Here is a 16,282-nt window from a genome sequence, read left to right as displayed (position 1 = left end):
AATTGCCCTACATCTCGACGGAAGAAATTCATGAATTTGAATTCATTGGTTTGTTTTACAGAAAGTAAGATTGAATGACAATGTGTGACTCTTTAATATGGCCACAATGCGACTCATTTTCATGAGTAAAGGATCTGTGTCCATATTCGTTCCTTCAGATGAAGCTGTCCGCCATGTCATTTCTTGTCCTCCTGGGTCTTTGTGTCCTCCATGACGTAACGCTGGTCGAGGGTAAGTCTCTTTCAACTTTATTTGGAAACTTTTATCGTTTTACATCAATCATATTTAACTGTCCTAACCATCTGATATAATCAATGAGATAGTTGCCACAAATTTCAATGTCCGTGCATTAAATGTATTTTGTTTGGCTTTCACTTAATCTGTTTGCAGACATAATATTCTCTTTGTGGAAACATGATCGAAGTAAGCAGTCGATCGCCGGGAAATGCTAATTCGAGGATTTCGGAAAGATGGCAAACCCGGAAGAATGTATATTTGGAACATGTAATCTGCACGGTATAAGATGAATATAAGATTACAACAATAAAGACATTGATGATTTCCCTCTCATTTGTCTTATTCTATACAAATATATACAAACTTCAAATATGATATATCATGCTCGTATATTTTCGAATTCTGTTTATACGCTGGGCAGGAACAGGAAGTAGACTCAGCGACCATTTCCGGCTCCTCAGAGAGAGGCGAAGTAACTCGGATGAGAGTGGGTCGAGTGGTAGCCCCAGTGGCAGCTCGAGAGGCAGCTCGAGTAGTAGCTCGGAAACACGGCCTGTATCACCCGGTCCTGTGGTTACTACTGCAACAACAACACGTCGTCAGACCACAGACACCACAGCCAGAGTTACTACCATGGCTACCACCATGGAATCAACTCCAGATACTCCCACTAATCCTACAACAGCTACCACCATGGAATCTACAACAGATGCCACCACTAATCCTACCACAGAGGTTACCACGGAACTTACAACGGCTACCACCACTAATCCTACAACAGCTATTACCATGGAACCTACAACAGATATCACCACTAATCCTACAACAGATACCACCACGGAACTTACAACGGCTACCACCACTAATCCTACGACAGCCACTACCATGCAACCTACAACGGCAACCACCACTAATCCTGCAACAGCTACCACCATGGAACCTACAACAAATATCACAACTAATCGTACAACAGCTGCCACCATGGAATCTACAACAGATGCCACCACTAATCCTACCACAGAGGTTACCACGGAACTTACAACGGCTACCACCACTAATCCTACAACAGCTATTACCATGGAACCTACAACAGATATCACAACTAATCGTACAACAGCTACCACCATGGAACCTACAACAAATTCTACCACTAATCCTACAACGGCTACCACGCAAGAACCGACCACAGAGGGTATCACCACTCTACAGGCCACGACCACGGCGCCGATACCGACAACTACGTGCGTCCCTTCGCCCAGGTCTGACGTGCCACTGTGTCGAAATCTCAGCAGCGCCCGCTAGTGGCTGCTTTTCAACTCGGCAGTACTAATGTTGGCCTTGAAACTTATCAGTGAATACTTAGCCCGAACAAGGAGGTTGAAGAGATGGAGTAACAACAGAGCTATTCCCTTTGATCTATGTTCGAAGCCGCCGCTCAAAAACATTTGAAGCATGTACCAAACAGGATCTGCCGCGCCGATACGAAGACAATTGACTCGTGTCTCATTGCATAATCACCAGCCACTTTCAAAATGAAGATACATGTGTATGTCTTTGTGATGGTAATTACTTTTCGCTATCCCTTGTTATAAAAGGTAGGTGGTACAGACACGAGGATGCGCGAACAGAAATTGAGGAAAAATGCTGAAATGAAGACGAAAATTACTCGACTGGGCATACCCGGGCACTAATATGACATATCTATCAATAAAGAATTATACTTGAAGATTATTACATTTCATTTGGGGGAAATTAAGTGGAAAAGTGATTAAACCAGCTTTCCAGGATGGTAAAGTTTTAAACATTTTCACATCATACAGCTCTGATTTACATTTTTGCGCAAATTTCCAAACGGAATTGACTTTTGTTTTACAAGCTTTTTAAAGTGAAATTTCATTTAATTTAATAAATAAATAAGCAAATATGGCCAACATTATGATAACGTTCAAAATGAATCTTCAAATTGCTCAGCAAGACGGCGGCTTGGAATATCGATCATCAAAGGCACAAGTGCACCTGTGGAATTCTTTTGTACATCAATAGAAATCTGACAACTGTTTGAATAATTACAGCCAGTTGGAACTCCATGTTTAAAACCTCCTGGCCCGAATTACGAAGTTCACAGTCACCACTAGTCTGCAACGACCTCTCCAACCACAGCCTTTGTAAAACATGGAATACTCTTCAAGAAGAGCAGTTGAAAACAGACATGCAGGAAGTGGTAATTTACATGTCAATGCTGCATGGTGCTGAAAAGAAAGCAAATCCACCTGTAAATACCAGTCTGCACCTGGTTCATTTATAACACAGTTGTCGTGAAGCCCTTTCTAGGTTTTGCTCCATTCTAATAGAAGGTCCCAAATGATCTTTATCTGCACATATTCAGATTGGAACCGTGAACTGGCTTATACTAGGTGTTAAAAACAATTCCCACTTTTGATCCTTAAATAGTTCGAAAGCTATATATCAGATAACACTGTCACTGATATGAATAAAAGCTGAATAGTGCATAATTTTGTTGGAGGTGATTTGACCATGATAGCATGAATCAGATTAATTAAATCCATGATTAATTTTAGAGTTAAGTTCCAGATTTTGGTCAAATTTGAACTCTCTGTACAAAATTGAACTTTACACAGGAACCATGTGTATGTGGTGAGTGTGTGCTTACACAAAGACCTAAACATAGACATGAATACCACGAATACCACCTTTCAGAGCTCTGCTGACAAGGCTTCTGAACTCTTGCTCCAAGGCACATAAATGCTTTATTTGAATTCATGATAGATTGCCCTGGGCATTGCTAATCTGAATTCATGGTACAGGGTAAAATGCATGCACATGAAAAAAGAGTAAGCACATGTTTTCATGTGCTTCCATACACTACATTTCAGGATGAATAGAAACTAGCGGTGATAGTGGAATTTCTAATGAATATGTAATAGAGCATTCAAACCTTGCCCATTGTTCAGGACCACTGCCTGGGTGTTAACCATTTACTCCCATACACGGTTACAGCTCGTTATTCCGAAGGTTCGTTATTCCGAAGGTTCTTTAGTCCGAAGGTTCGTTATTCGGAAGGTTCGTTAATCCGAAAATGTGATGAGGTTTGTTATTCCGAAGGTTAATTAATCCGAAAATGAAATAAGGTTCGTTATTCTGACGGTTCGTTGATCCGAAAATGAAACAAAGCTCGTTATTCCGAAGGTTCGTTTCGGACCCTATATCACTTCGGATCAACGAACCTTCGGAATAGCGAACCCTATTTCATTTTCGAATTAACGAATCTTCGGAATAACGAACTCTTTTTCATTTTAGGATAAACGAGCCTTCGGAATAGCGAACCCTATTTCATTTTCGGATTAACGAAACTTCGGAATAACGAACCTTCGGAAAAACGCCACAAATGTTCGTATTAACGAACCCTTTTTCATTTTCGGATTAACGAACCTCTAGGTATAGGGAATTGTGTGTTTCGGATTAACGAACCTTCGGAAAAAAGAACCTTCGGAATAACGAACAGCACCCCCATACACACCAATTGACCCATGTTCGAAAAGTTTTGTACAGAGGGTTGAAAATAGAGCAAAATCTGAAACCTAACTTAAAGATAAATGTTGAATTTAATGAAATTGATTTATGCTTTCATTTTTAAATCACCTCCAACAAATTTTTACACTATTGTATTCAGCTATTGCTCATATCAATGTCAGTGTTATCTGGCATAAAGTTTTTGAACTATTAAGGATCAAAAGTAGATTTTTTTTTTTTTTTGTGGTAACACCCAGTACAATCAGTGTCGAAGCTTATCCAAATGCTAGTCACGAAATAAACTTATTCCATTCTTTATCAAAGATATTGAAAGGATCATCTTGGCGAAAATTAAATGAGTCAGAACGCCTAGGCTAATGAACAATGTAATAAAACAAAATGTCTTTATCTATTGCCTTTGTTTCTGTTTTTCTATTTTTGACAGTTATGTGAGTTGGGAGACGAAAGTGAAATTGCTCCGTGTTTGTCAATCAACTCTCCGACACTTTTAGCAGTGAATTGTTGCCGTATGATAATCACTTTACAGTGTGCCGTTCACATTCTGTCACGTCGTCTTCTCCTAACTGATTTTTCTATCAACATTCAAATAGGCCTAAGCATGCGAAACACTTAATCCGACAATTTGAGCTTGAATTCGACAACTGTTATCCAGACCAGCCAGCAGTGTTCTTTAATAGCGTTGATTCATCACTTACTCTGACGTGGTTCGTTTCAAAATAGTTATGATTTGATAACGTCATGTGAGACGTTAGAAGATTCCCGAGGCAATATCGACCACCAACAATCTCCTATTTCATAGTTTCGGTACATGTAGGCCTACTTGAATTCAAAATTGTCTTATTGATTTGTTTGTTTGTTTGTTTGTTTGTTTGCTTTTATTTCTGCATTCAATCAGATGCAATTTGAATGCAAACTTCAAAAAGTACAAAGACAAAGAATAACAAGTGCAGTGAAATAAATCGATAACAGTACATAAATAGATTCACATAGGTGATTGCATTGAGCAATGTAGATACACAGAAACATAAAATAAAATATACAGTATTTTTCAGTAAACAGCAGAGATAATTGAATGCAGGAGACCACCATCATAAGCGATTAAGCTTGAAATGGATGGAGGCCTCATAAAATGACTATCCAACGACATAACTCTCTTGGAAAGGTGATCAGGTGAGTGATTTGAAGAGTTTTACAAAACGAGCTAACTTTCTTGTGAGATTTTTGTGATTAAAGCTGCTAAAAACAAAGAAATTAATAAGAAAATACAAGATATTTTCAATCATAACTTCAAGAATAATACTTATTATATCACAAGTGAGATAATACTGGAAAGTTTTAATTTTGCTCTATCTGATGATGGACTTACTTTGAAATGTTTAAAAATGGCGGCTAGCTCATTTGCAATAAAACTTTTCATATACGTCGCGTATTAACTAAGGAGATGATGGGTAGAGGGAAATAGATTGATATAATGATATGCGTGTGTGTGAGTGTGTGTGTGTGTGTGTGTGTGTGTGTGTGTGTGTGTGTGTGTGCGTGCCACAAATTCTTGTCGTATCGAGTACTTCAGGAAAAGTTTAAAAGCTATGATGTCCTTGTTGGCACTTTGATGTGAAGATGTGTCATGGCAAAGCCGTCTTTGTTACTTAATCACCAGATCATAAATACCGATTATTATGAAACAAACGTGATAATCTTGCAAAGTCGGCAAATTAAACGAATTCATACAAACATCTTGGTATCATAATATTGAAATTCCCTTTTGCTCACATCAAAATGTACAAATGAAATTCACACAAAGCCTTCCCGATTCTCCTTTCTTCTGCATTTGTTAGAAGTTATTTTATTCATGTTTGTTACAAAGGAACATGAACCATCAGAAAGTTCAGTCGCCTTCATCAAGGCCCTAGACCAAGGAAATCCAAATCTAAATGTTTAGGTTTTCCTACGCGACGAAACGAGATAAAGTGGTAAGAATCATTGCCAATACATTGTATTGAGATTAGCTAAATACCCTCACATGACCTACTATTTTAGTGAAGAGCAAACATGGGCGGAAACCCTCCTTTAGTAATACATGTACTAGGCCTATATATGTAACGCAGCTCTCTAGTGGCTGTCTCATAAAACACTCAACATTTTGAGTCTCTGCGGGAAAATCATTTTATCATCTCATTTCATTCTAGAGAAAAAATGGGGAAAAGAGAGAAATAGAAAGAGAGAGAGAGAGAGAGGAGAAAGAAAGAGACAGATGCTGGTGCGATACAGCTTTCAAAACATCGTTATCACGAATTGTCGTTATACCGTGTGTCCCCAAAAAATTACAACGGGACCCTCCACAATGATAAGTTTAAAAATAGTGAATCAATCCAGATACAATTCCAGGGTATGAAACTCATTGCCCACATCTTACAGAAAACCCCATTCGATTTGCTTTAGTGGTCAAAGAGAAATAAGGGATTTTGTAGAGCATGTCAGGAATCTCTTCCCTCCAAGTTCTCTCTATTGTGTTCACACACAAGAGCATTCAAGTGCTAAACTTGGAAGAATCAGACTCATGACATGCTTTACAACAATCCACATTTCTCTGTGACCGCTTAACCAAATTGAATGGGGTTTTCCGCGAAATAGAGCTAAGATGATATGTTTAAGACCCTGAAGTAGCATTTAGACAATTTAATCATAGTGGGTGTTATCAATGCGAAAATCTGATTGTCATTTTTGTGGGACATACTGTATTGTGTAGCCACAGACTTCTGGCCAACATAAACATAGAATCAACTTTGATTTGTTTAATGTTGAATCTTTTAACTTTCAACAAAAATAGCATATTCTTAAAGGGGAATTCCGGTCCAGATGAAAGTAAGTCTGAAAACAAAGAGTAAAATTTTACAAGGACAACAATGAAAAGTTGGTCAAAATCGGATTGGGAATTAGAAAGTAATGAAATTGAAAGGATTCATTTATTTTTGCAAACCAGTTTTCGAACACTTTTTGATATATGAATATGTAAATGAGTAAGCTGATGATGTCATCTCACAAATATCAGAAATTTAATTTTTCTGCTACGAGAGTGTAAATATGTAATGTTATTCATGATTGAACAACTTCAGAATAATTATTTTTCAAATATATCAGGATTTTGAGATAATGGCATTTGAAAAAAAAATGGAATTTTCAAATTGTATGTGCAAACTCTATGGCAAGTTATGAGGGGATGGCATCATCAATTCACTATTTGCATATTCATATCGACTGTTCAAGAACTCTTTAGTGAAAATTAATGAAATCTCATAATTCAATAACTTTCTTTATTTCAATCCATCAAATTTTCATTGGTTTCCTTAGAAAATTTTACTCTTTCTTTTCAGACTAACTTTCTACCTGCCTGGATTTCTATTCAACAATAAATTCGTTTTCACACATAGAACACTGGTTGTGGCACCCAGGACAGAACTACATATTTCACACAGAGAGTTTAGTACGTGTATACCGTTGGCAGAATTAGTGCTACATGGCATAAGATTTCAATAAAGAAATTAATAACCTTACTTTTACAAAGACAATCTTAATCTTAATAATGTAACATTTCAACGTAAATGACATCAATGATGTAAATTTCTAGGAGTTTTGATGAAAGTGACTAACAAAACACGTGGCATACGTTGGCATAGATCTCGCGGGAAAAAAAACACAAAACAAAACCGAAAAAGCTACCCTGTTGAAATAAAACGGATATGCATGTATTAATAATAATTATTCTTTGATCAGAAGTAAAATCGTCCTTGTTCATATCGAAGGCAAATCTCCATCAACTGCCATATGTCTCAAATTAAGACTGAGTGGATCCCGTAAGCAATCCCAGATAATGGTGTTTTCTGAGAAACAGAAAGAGACAATGCACAGCGATGTGTCAGGATCAAAGTTAGAGTACATTAGGCATAACAACCCCAAGTCCGCATCGAGATTTTATAGCATCGATCTCCATACTCCAATCTTCACAAACCTCAGTCAGAACGACAAGAAGGAAGACACTAGTTGGGGTCCATTTAGGTAGAACAACCATATGCATTTATTTTGCCGAGGCTCGATCCGACCGAGAGGGGAATGGTGCAAGTACAGTGCCCGGGGAGACCGTACACAGATTGGTATGACTATGCTAACTACACACTCGCCACAGATGGCGCTATGAATCACTACATAATGTACCATCAACAATTAACACTAATCAAACAACACTGGCGTGATCACTTTTCTTTTTTCTCTCTATCTTCCACTTTATGAATACTATAAATCCTCAATGTTACCTGAAACTATTACACCAGACTCTCATCTAAAAATAACATCATATCCTAACAAAACAACATAATTTCTCAGTCATAAACATATTTTGGAGTGTTACCAATCCAAATAAAAGGTAAAGGAGCGGACTCTCCCATACCTAAGATATGTGCATAGTTAAATATTAACAAAGTACATAAACAAATCATTTTAACTTTGTGTATGGATTCAAAACACTAACATAAATGAAAATGTTTGGCTTGTCCCTATTTGTCCTTTTCCCATCAAGGAAATAAAAAGACAGGGACTGTATAAAACGAGAATGCTCAAGTCAGGTCAAGTTGAGCATCAAAAATTTCCCATCACAGATACAACTACATAAGCTTTAAAAAAATCCATTCAAACATGATATACTGTCAAGCGACATAAATAAAATAATAAATAAAGCGATTACACCCTGTAACCATAGGATTGACAGATAACTATAAAAAAGTTTTAGCAGTAAGTAACTACAGTAACACTGACATAGTATGAACAGTGTACCAATGACTAAGAAATAAACTCTATTGATCTGGAGTCTGGGGCAATATAATGGTAAAATACAAGTATGGCTGTTAATGAGGCTATAGACATAGGCCAGGAAATCATTGAAAACATGTATCGCATCAATAAAATATCAGAACAAAATTCAGATTACAATAAAGGCATATAAAGCAAGATAAGAGCATCCTTTATGATGACCAATGATTAGACAAACATAATAAAAATATAATAGACAGGTATTTATGCAAACATGTACAATCTATATATATATTTATTGTACAGAGAAAGAGAAAACACTTGGTGATATAGAGGCATGCCAGGTAACCACTGGGCCTGTATCAGATATAATGAAACATAGTGATGTAAAATGAGATAGGGAATAGAACAGTTATCTAATAACGAATATCAAGCATGGCCCACCAGATCGGTAGGGAGACCAACTATACTGCAATGCTCTGTCGAAGTAACAAATAAACCACATGTGTGTTCAAGTACATGAGGTAGTAAAATGTTTACATCATAGCTGGAGTCTATAAATCTGGCAGAACATTGTCATAAAACACATAAGTATAAAATGTTCAATACATCAGAAAATCTTTGAACCTGGCTGGGGGGTGCCTGGAGCGTTGTGGCCGCCCAGGAGGGGAAGGGGCCCCCTGGGAGGGGGTGGGGGTGAACTAGGAACCACAGACTGAGATGGGGGAGTAGGAGGCTCATGCAGTGGGATGTTGGGGGGTTCTGAGTCCGGAGGAGACGACAGTTCATGGGGTACATCAGGCTGCGCAACAGGAGATACGTCAGGCTCCTCATGGTCAGGAATCTGCGGAGTCCGAGACAGCGGGGTAGGGGGGATGGGTACCTTGAGGCACTGAGACATCTTGATGCGGTAGGAAGACTTCCTGAGCTGTGCACCGATGAATTTGCGGATATTGCACCAGCTACCATCAATAGATGAAACGAGATAGCGGGGACGAGCGGTGTGCTTGGTACGATCAGACCTGAGGTATACGAGATCACCAACATGCAGGTCGGCGTCGTCAGGGAGGACACCCGAGGGGGCTTTAGAACGTTCACTGTGGGGGTGGTTGGCAAGACGCTGCTCATGTTGGGTAGAGATGAGATCGGCATCTGACAGGGGGATCTGACTGTGCGTAAATTGATCCCGCTGGGTCCACATCTCACGTGCAGACAGACCACGAGAACGTAGGCGGCTGTTCAGGCGAGCAGTCACGAGAGATAAGGTCAAGGGCGTGATCGTACCCCCTGAGGGTTCATGGCGGACAATCTCATCCTCCAGTTCGCGTATGGCCTTTTCTGCAACCGGATTCTTGTTTGGGTTCTTGGTATGGCCAAGTTCAATAAAAAGCCGAAGCTGACTGAGATGAGCATCATCGTGGAGTGCTGCGAACCCTGGGGCTGAATCAGTGCGTATGACAGCTGGTGGACCATCCAGCGGACGAAGACTGACGCATAGACGAATGAGGGCATCACGCAGAGTATCCCGACGTTCATCGTCAAGGAAGCATGTGGCCGTGTAAGAAGTTACACACTCCCTGAGCACGAGGATCAGCTGTTTGGTACGTTTCAGGACATCCGCAGCAAAAGTAGTTCACACAACTGCTGGGGGATCCCCGGTGGACTGAGGGTCAACTGTATGTGGGGCAGTGCGCAAGGAAGTACACTGGTGACAACCGTTTGTAACACGTGTGAGGGCGGCATCCATGTCGAGAGCAAAAAAATGTCGATTGACGACTGCCCGAAGCTGATGACGAGACGGGTGCTCAAGCTGTAAGTGAAGCGATGTGAGTAGGCCGTCCAAAATGTCGCGAGGTACAACGATACACTCACGTGGATATAACAGCGCCTGTTCGCGTCGCACAACGAGGAGCCCATCCTTAGCTATGGTCGCAATACGAAGATACCTCTTGACGTCTCTGATATTAGTGAGCTTCTTGGAGGGTCGTGTACCTTGACGGAGGTAAGCATGGGTGCGTCTCAAATCCTGGCACTCTGATTGGATGCCGAGCCAAGCAGGTCTGGAAGTGAAGGGCAGCTTCTTTTGACCACTGAGGACATCCTGAGGTGTGACACGGTGTACAACGGAGACCTCTGTCTGGCGGATGAAGAGGCATATCTGGCATGTGGGGTCTGAGCACTCTTGGGCATTTCTGCTGGCGAAATCTGAAGGGACATTAGCAGAGCCAGCAAGATGTTGAATAGAGCACTGGAACCTACTGACCGTGGAGAAGAACGTTGAGACGCGCGGGCTGGCGGAGAATTCACCCCGGCAAAGCTTTTCGAATGCTTGAACGCAGGGTTTGCTGTCAATTAAGATGCAAGCGCGGTGTTGCGACTGGATGATGAAGGGGCCGAAGTGTCTGCAGGCAGCCGCAATCGAAATTGCTTCAATGTCACATGGTAACCATGTACCCTGTCTACCACGGAGCTTGCAGCTGAAAAAACCGGCGACTTTAGGTTTACCCTGCCTGGTGACATACAACGTAGCACCGATACCGTGTTTTTTTACTGCACCATCTGTAACGATCCAAAGCTGGTCAGAAGGGCGGGGGAGCGTAATGGTACGAGGAGATGCCAATGCATCTTGCGCTGCTTTGAACGCAGCATGGAGGTCATCCGTCCATGTGATACGATCACTGGACTGACCGCCTGCCACTACAGCATCAAGTGGAGTGAGGAGTGATGCGCACTGCGGAAGAACGTGTGCAAGCATTTTGTATGCCCCGATAAAGGAACGCATGCCTTTGACTGTAGTCGGAGGGGAACATGAAGCGAGAGCAGCAATGCGATGAGGACTAGCGCGCAGTGTCCCTTGTGACCAGATCCAGCCGAAGATCGTTGTGGATTGGGGACAAACGACTGTCTTAGCAGCAGAGAGATGCAAGCCAGACTGGCGGAGGGCATGTAGGACACGGGACCAATTTTGCAGAAGGTCCTCGGGGGTCTCACCACCACAGAATAAATCATCTGCGAGTTTCACGACCACGCCCTCAAGCAGCAAGTCACCAAGAACACGACACATGAGCTCTTCAAGGGCAGTCTCTGAACCAGGCATGCCCATAGCACAGCGAGTGTACACACGTACCCCACGGTAGGGCGTTGCGACGCCGCAATACTTCATTGAGTTCCTTGACAGGGGGATCTGGTAAAATGCATTTGTGAGGTCTGTGGCAATGATGTGTTTCCACTGGCCGATTTTTCGAAGGGTGGAATCTACATCTGGCATGAGAGAGGGCTGCGGCTTGGCATATCGCCCAACGTCAGCAAAGGCGGTAACGAGGCGGAAGCCCCCTTTGGCCTTCTTGACCAGAAAGGATGGGTTGAGGTACTCGACAGAAATGCCCACATCTTCGGGGCGAGCAAACACACCCTGTTTTTCAAGTGTATCAAATTTCTCTTGAAGATCAACCAAGGAGCTGCGCGAGTACAGAGGTAGCCGACCTTTGCGCTGGGGCGGTTGAACAGGCCCCATGTTGACAACAGCTTCGAATGGGCCAGCAGCACCATTGTATCCACCGAAGGCAGGATCAAACACATCATCGAATTCAGCATGAAGGGACTGGAACTCATGACGAGTGTGGTCAGGGAGTGTACTACTAGGATCCACAGATACAGCATCAGAAAAGGCACCATGCCCATCAAGAGAGGTGTTCTTTGGAGGGGTACCACTAGGGATGGGCGGGGTCGAGTCGGATGGCAATTTGGATGGAACAAACATGAGGCGTACCTGGCAGAAGTATTCATTACGACGAACGATCTTTGGCTCTGGGGTGAGATTGGGAATGCGTACCTTGCCCGCGACGCTCAAGACCATACAGGGACTGGGCCATGTTGGATCAGAGGAGGTAGCGCCCTTCTGCTCTACAACGCGCGGCTCAAGGGCAAGTGTCTCATATGGCGACAATTCACCGGGGAGGGAGACCTCAACGAAATCACCAGGGGATAAGACTGTGGATCTTGCAGGGGCTCGTAGAACATGAGCACGACGCACGGCATGAGATGGAGTATCAAGTGGCTTGCGGGACCCATACGGAATGACAATGTCATCACCGATGCGGACCTGACGTTTAGCAGGGCGGACCGAAACGTCATTTCGTTCCATGAACGGAGTGCCGGCAAGGACATCGACATCGAGATTGTCAATAACGAGGCCCTCGAAAACAAACTCCTTACCCTCACGGGTAAAGGTAAGCTTAGCTTCACCAGCAACATCAAGTGGGGAGGACCCATCAGCTTGGTGGGCAGACTGTGAAGTAGGAGTGATGACCCCATGGAGGGACTGAACCACAGAGGACTTGATCATGTTGCCCGTGGCCCCACTATCAACTGTGACACGAATGACTTGATGACCACAAAATACATCAAAGTACGGAGATTGGCGAACCTGGACCCGCAGAGCAAGTGATGAGCTACTGTGATTGTCTGTGACCGGGTCAGTCTCTGACACGTGCACCTGTTCTACCTGACACAGATCATCAACACCATCAGCATCATCAACATCATCTTCACAATCAAAAATGTTTGCAACTTGGCGTGCCTTAGCAATAAAGCGCCTATCGTGCTCAGGAAGGTATGCGCATTCGCTGAGGTAGTGGTTGTCTGGACGGTGAGCTTCTCGACAAAGCGGGCAGTACCTGCTGGTGCGCTGCGGAACACGGGTGCGGGTTTGTGGATTACGCCGATTGCCTATCGCAGAAGGGCGTGGAGAACGCTGCTGAGGACGCTGAGCAAGTTGTGGGGGCGATGTCAGGGTGCGCATTGCACGGGAACTCTCTGAAGAGTGAACTTCATCCAGCAGGCAATCTAGGGCCTGTGAGATTTCAGGCTTTAATGAGGCCAAAGTCCTAGAGCGCAGCTCCGTCCCATATCGCTGCTTCACGAGACGGGGGAGATCAGAGTGTATTAATTGGAGCCAGTGGAGGACGATAAAATTCTCCAGCGTGGGGGTTAGCTCTTCATCCTCCTTTACACGGTCTCCATGGTGCGATATACCACTAGAGACAGTGAGCAAGTTGTCTTCAACAAATGCAACCAACCTCTGGTAGAGGTCTTCCGGGCGCTCATCAGCCGCAAGCTTGATATCGCTGAAGTCTAGAAAGTGGGCGCCTGTGCTTTGGAAGCCATAGTGTAGCCGTATTTTGCCCCAAATGTCATTTAGTGAAGTGGAGTTTTTCACAATAGAACTGCGAGAAATGACTGGACAGAAATTGGCAATCTGCCCCAGCATAAGTTCTAGCATGCTAGCTTTCTGATGGGCTGTTTTTCTCGAGTCTGATGGGACTGAAGATGGGTCATCTGTAAAGCCCCGAAGGTTCTCAGATTTTGTTTTCTCAGCCCAAGAACAACCATCAGCGAGAAAAGGAGCAAAATTAGAATCGAGGGTTAGAGTGTAGACTAAGTTCTGTCTCCAATTCTCGAAAGAATTCACTGTTTCATGCTTAGTTAGCCACCATTGCTTGGGCGCTCTCGGGGCCGAGGCCATCGTGAAAATGAATGGGTGGGACTACACCGAAACAACGAAATGAACCTATACCAACACGATAGAGTTGGTCAACTAGCGATACTTAGCTCAGATTGTCTCCCTGGGCAGGTGAAAAGATTTCCAATGGATAGGGCTGTTTCCGACGCTGCCACCACGACAAGAAGGAAGACACTAGTTGGGGTCCATTTAGGTAGAACAACCATATGCATTTATTTTGCCGAGGCTCGATCCGACCGAGAGGGGAATGGTGCAAGTACAGTGCCCGGGGAGACCGTACACAGATATGATTGGTATGACTATGCTAACTACACACTCGCCACAGATGGCGCTATGAATCACTACATAATGTACCATCAACAATTAACACTAATCAAACAACACTGGCGTGATCACTTTTCTTTTTTCTCTCTATCTTCCACTTTATGAATACTATAAATCCTCAATATTACCTGAAACTATTACACCAGACTCTCATCTAAAAATAACATCATATCCTAACAAAACAACATAATTTCTCAGTCATAAACATATTTTGGAGTGTTACCAATCCAACTAAAAAGTAAAGGAGCGGACTCTCCCATACCTAAGATATGTGCATAGTTAAATATTAACAAAGTACATAAACAAATCATTTTAACTTTGTGTATGGATTCAAAACACTAACATAACTGAACATGTTTGGCTTGTCCCTATTTGCCCTTTTCCCACCAAGGAAATAAAGAGACAAGGACTGTATAAAACGAGAATGCTCAAGTCAGGTCAAGTTGAGCATCAAAAATTTCCCATCACAGATACAACTACATAAGCTTAAAAAAATCCATTCAAACATGATATACTGTCAAGCGACATAAATAAAATAATAAATAAAGCGATTACACCCTGTAACCCTGTAACACTGGCGGAAGAACTATTCGACCGGCTATACCACAATGAAACAATTATTTTGATATGTTTTATAACGTGAATAATAACGTTAGGACAACTGTCAGTTTTTATTGAAACACGAAACAAACGATTATTTTTTTCTCCGCACGAACTCCGAACAAAATTATGCAAGTTATAATGAGTGCATTTGAAGTTTGAGCTTAAAAGTGTCTTTATTTTAGTCAGAGTACACTATGTCATGTTTAACCATAGCACAAGGTGCTGTATGGAAGAGTTGAAATAGACTTATAGCGCCTAAAAAGGTTTGTGTCGCCTAAATCCTCCACACGGAATGATGCCAGTATGATATCCTGGGCAATGTGATGCGATGCTGATGTGCAGCTCTCTGCGATGACGGAAGGCGGGGAATTGACCGTGACGTCTGATTTGGGTAATATCGAGATTTGGTCACAAAACTTAACAAATTATTGTTTTTGAAAATAGTATGTATATCATGGAGCACGATGATTTCTTTTTTTTTCTGTCTCTCGTATTGTTAGAGGCACGATTGGCGTTTTGAGACCTCGGCTAGAGAATGAAGGTACTGAACCAGGCTTTCTCTGGGCGGGATCTTTAAGGATTGTGTGCTTTCGATACGATGGAATTCCTGAAACCCGCTTGGTTCCGTTTTCTGTAGAAGGGAAAGTCATATTGACATTGACATAGAATAAGAATCAATTTTATGCGGAATCAAGAATTGCGTGAAATCCATTATCATAGGCTATCAAAAAAGTGAAAAAAGTAAAAAAAAAACCACAAAAAAAAACCTGTCATCGTTACGACAAAGGATTTTTTTTTTAATACCAGACAACAGTACTCTATCGTGAATGGTGTGGAGGGCTTTATCGGTAGCTCACCACATGCCACATAACTCCTAAATTAAAAGTTTCGTCTGTAACTCACCGCATTGTCGAAAATTCAATGGGATAAAGATGAAATTGAGTTGCATTGTTCCATTTGTTTTCAGCGTACATAAATTGCCATAATCCTTCCGATCGAATCACTTTGTGAAATATCACAGCTCAGAAATCACCAAGCCGTCGACTCATAGTCGAGACAGCTATCTACTTAACGAAGGTATGTAAGGATTTTATTCTAATAAAGAGTGATATTTAAAATGTTAGAATTTGTAAGTGAGAATTTGGAAGAGCGATTGTTATAAACCTTGTGAAATAGCATGCATCCTTCCGTGGCTCATTTAATAATTGGGTCATTAATTAATATTGATTGCACAGATACTTGAGA

The 16,282-nt window shown here is 42.0% G+C and overlaps 1 protein-coding gene across 1 annotated transcript in view; it reads right to left on the bottom strand.

Moving 5' to 3' along the window:
• The window catches only part of LOC139719677 (bile acid-CoA:amino acid N-acyltransferase-like), an 87,654-nt gene that overhangs the window by 56,193 nt on the left and 15,179 nt on the right, over positions 1 to 16,282 (bottom strand). Inside the window, exon 7 of the mRNA XM_071631075.1 lies at positions 13,603 to 13,667. Coding sequence (XP_071487176.1) covers positions 13,603 to 13,667 — 65 coding nt within the window. The remainder of the gene's footprint in view (positions 1 to 13,602; positions 13,668 to 16,282) is intronic.

Source organism: Diadema antillarum, unplaced genomic scaffold (genome assembly GCF_040938485.1).
Source record: "Diadema antillarum isolate AM-2024a unplaced genomic scaffold, OU_Dant_1.0 scf00000113, whole genome shotgun sequence".
Taxonomy (NCBI): domain Eukaryota; kingdom Metazoa; phylum Echinodermata; class Echinoidea; order Diadematoida; family Diadematidae; genus Diadema; species Diadema antillarum.
Note: the sequence above shows the minus strand (reverse complement) of the source record. Positions and strands in the feature narration are given on the sequence as shown.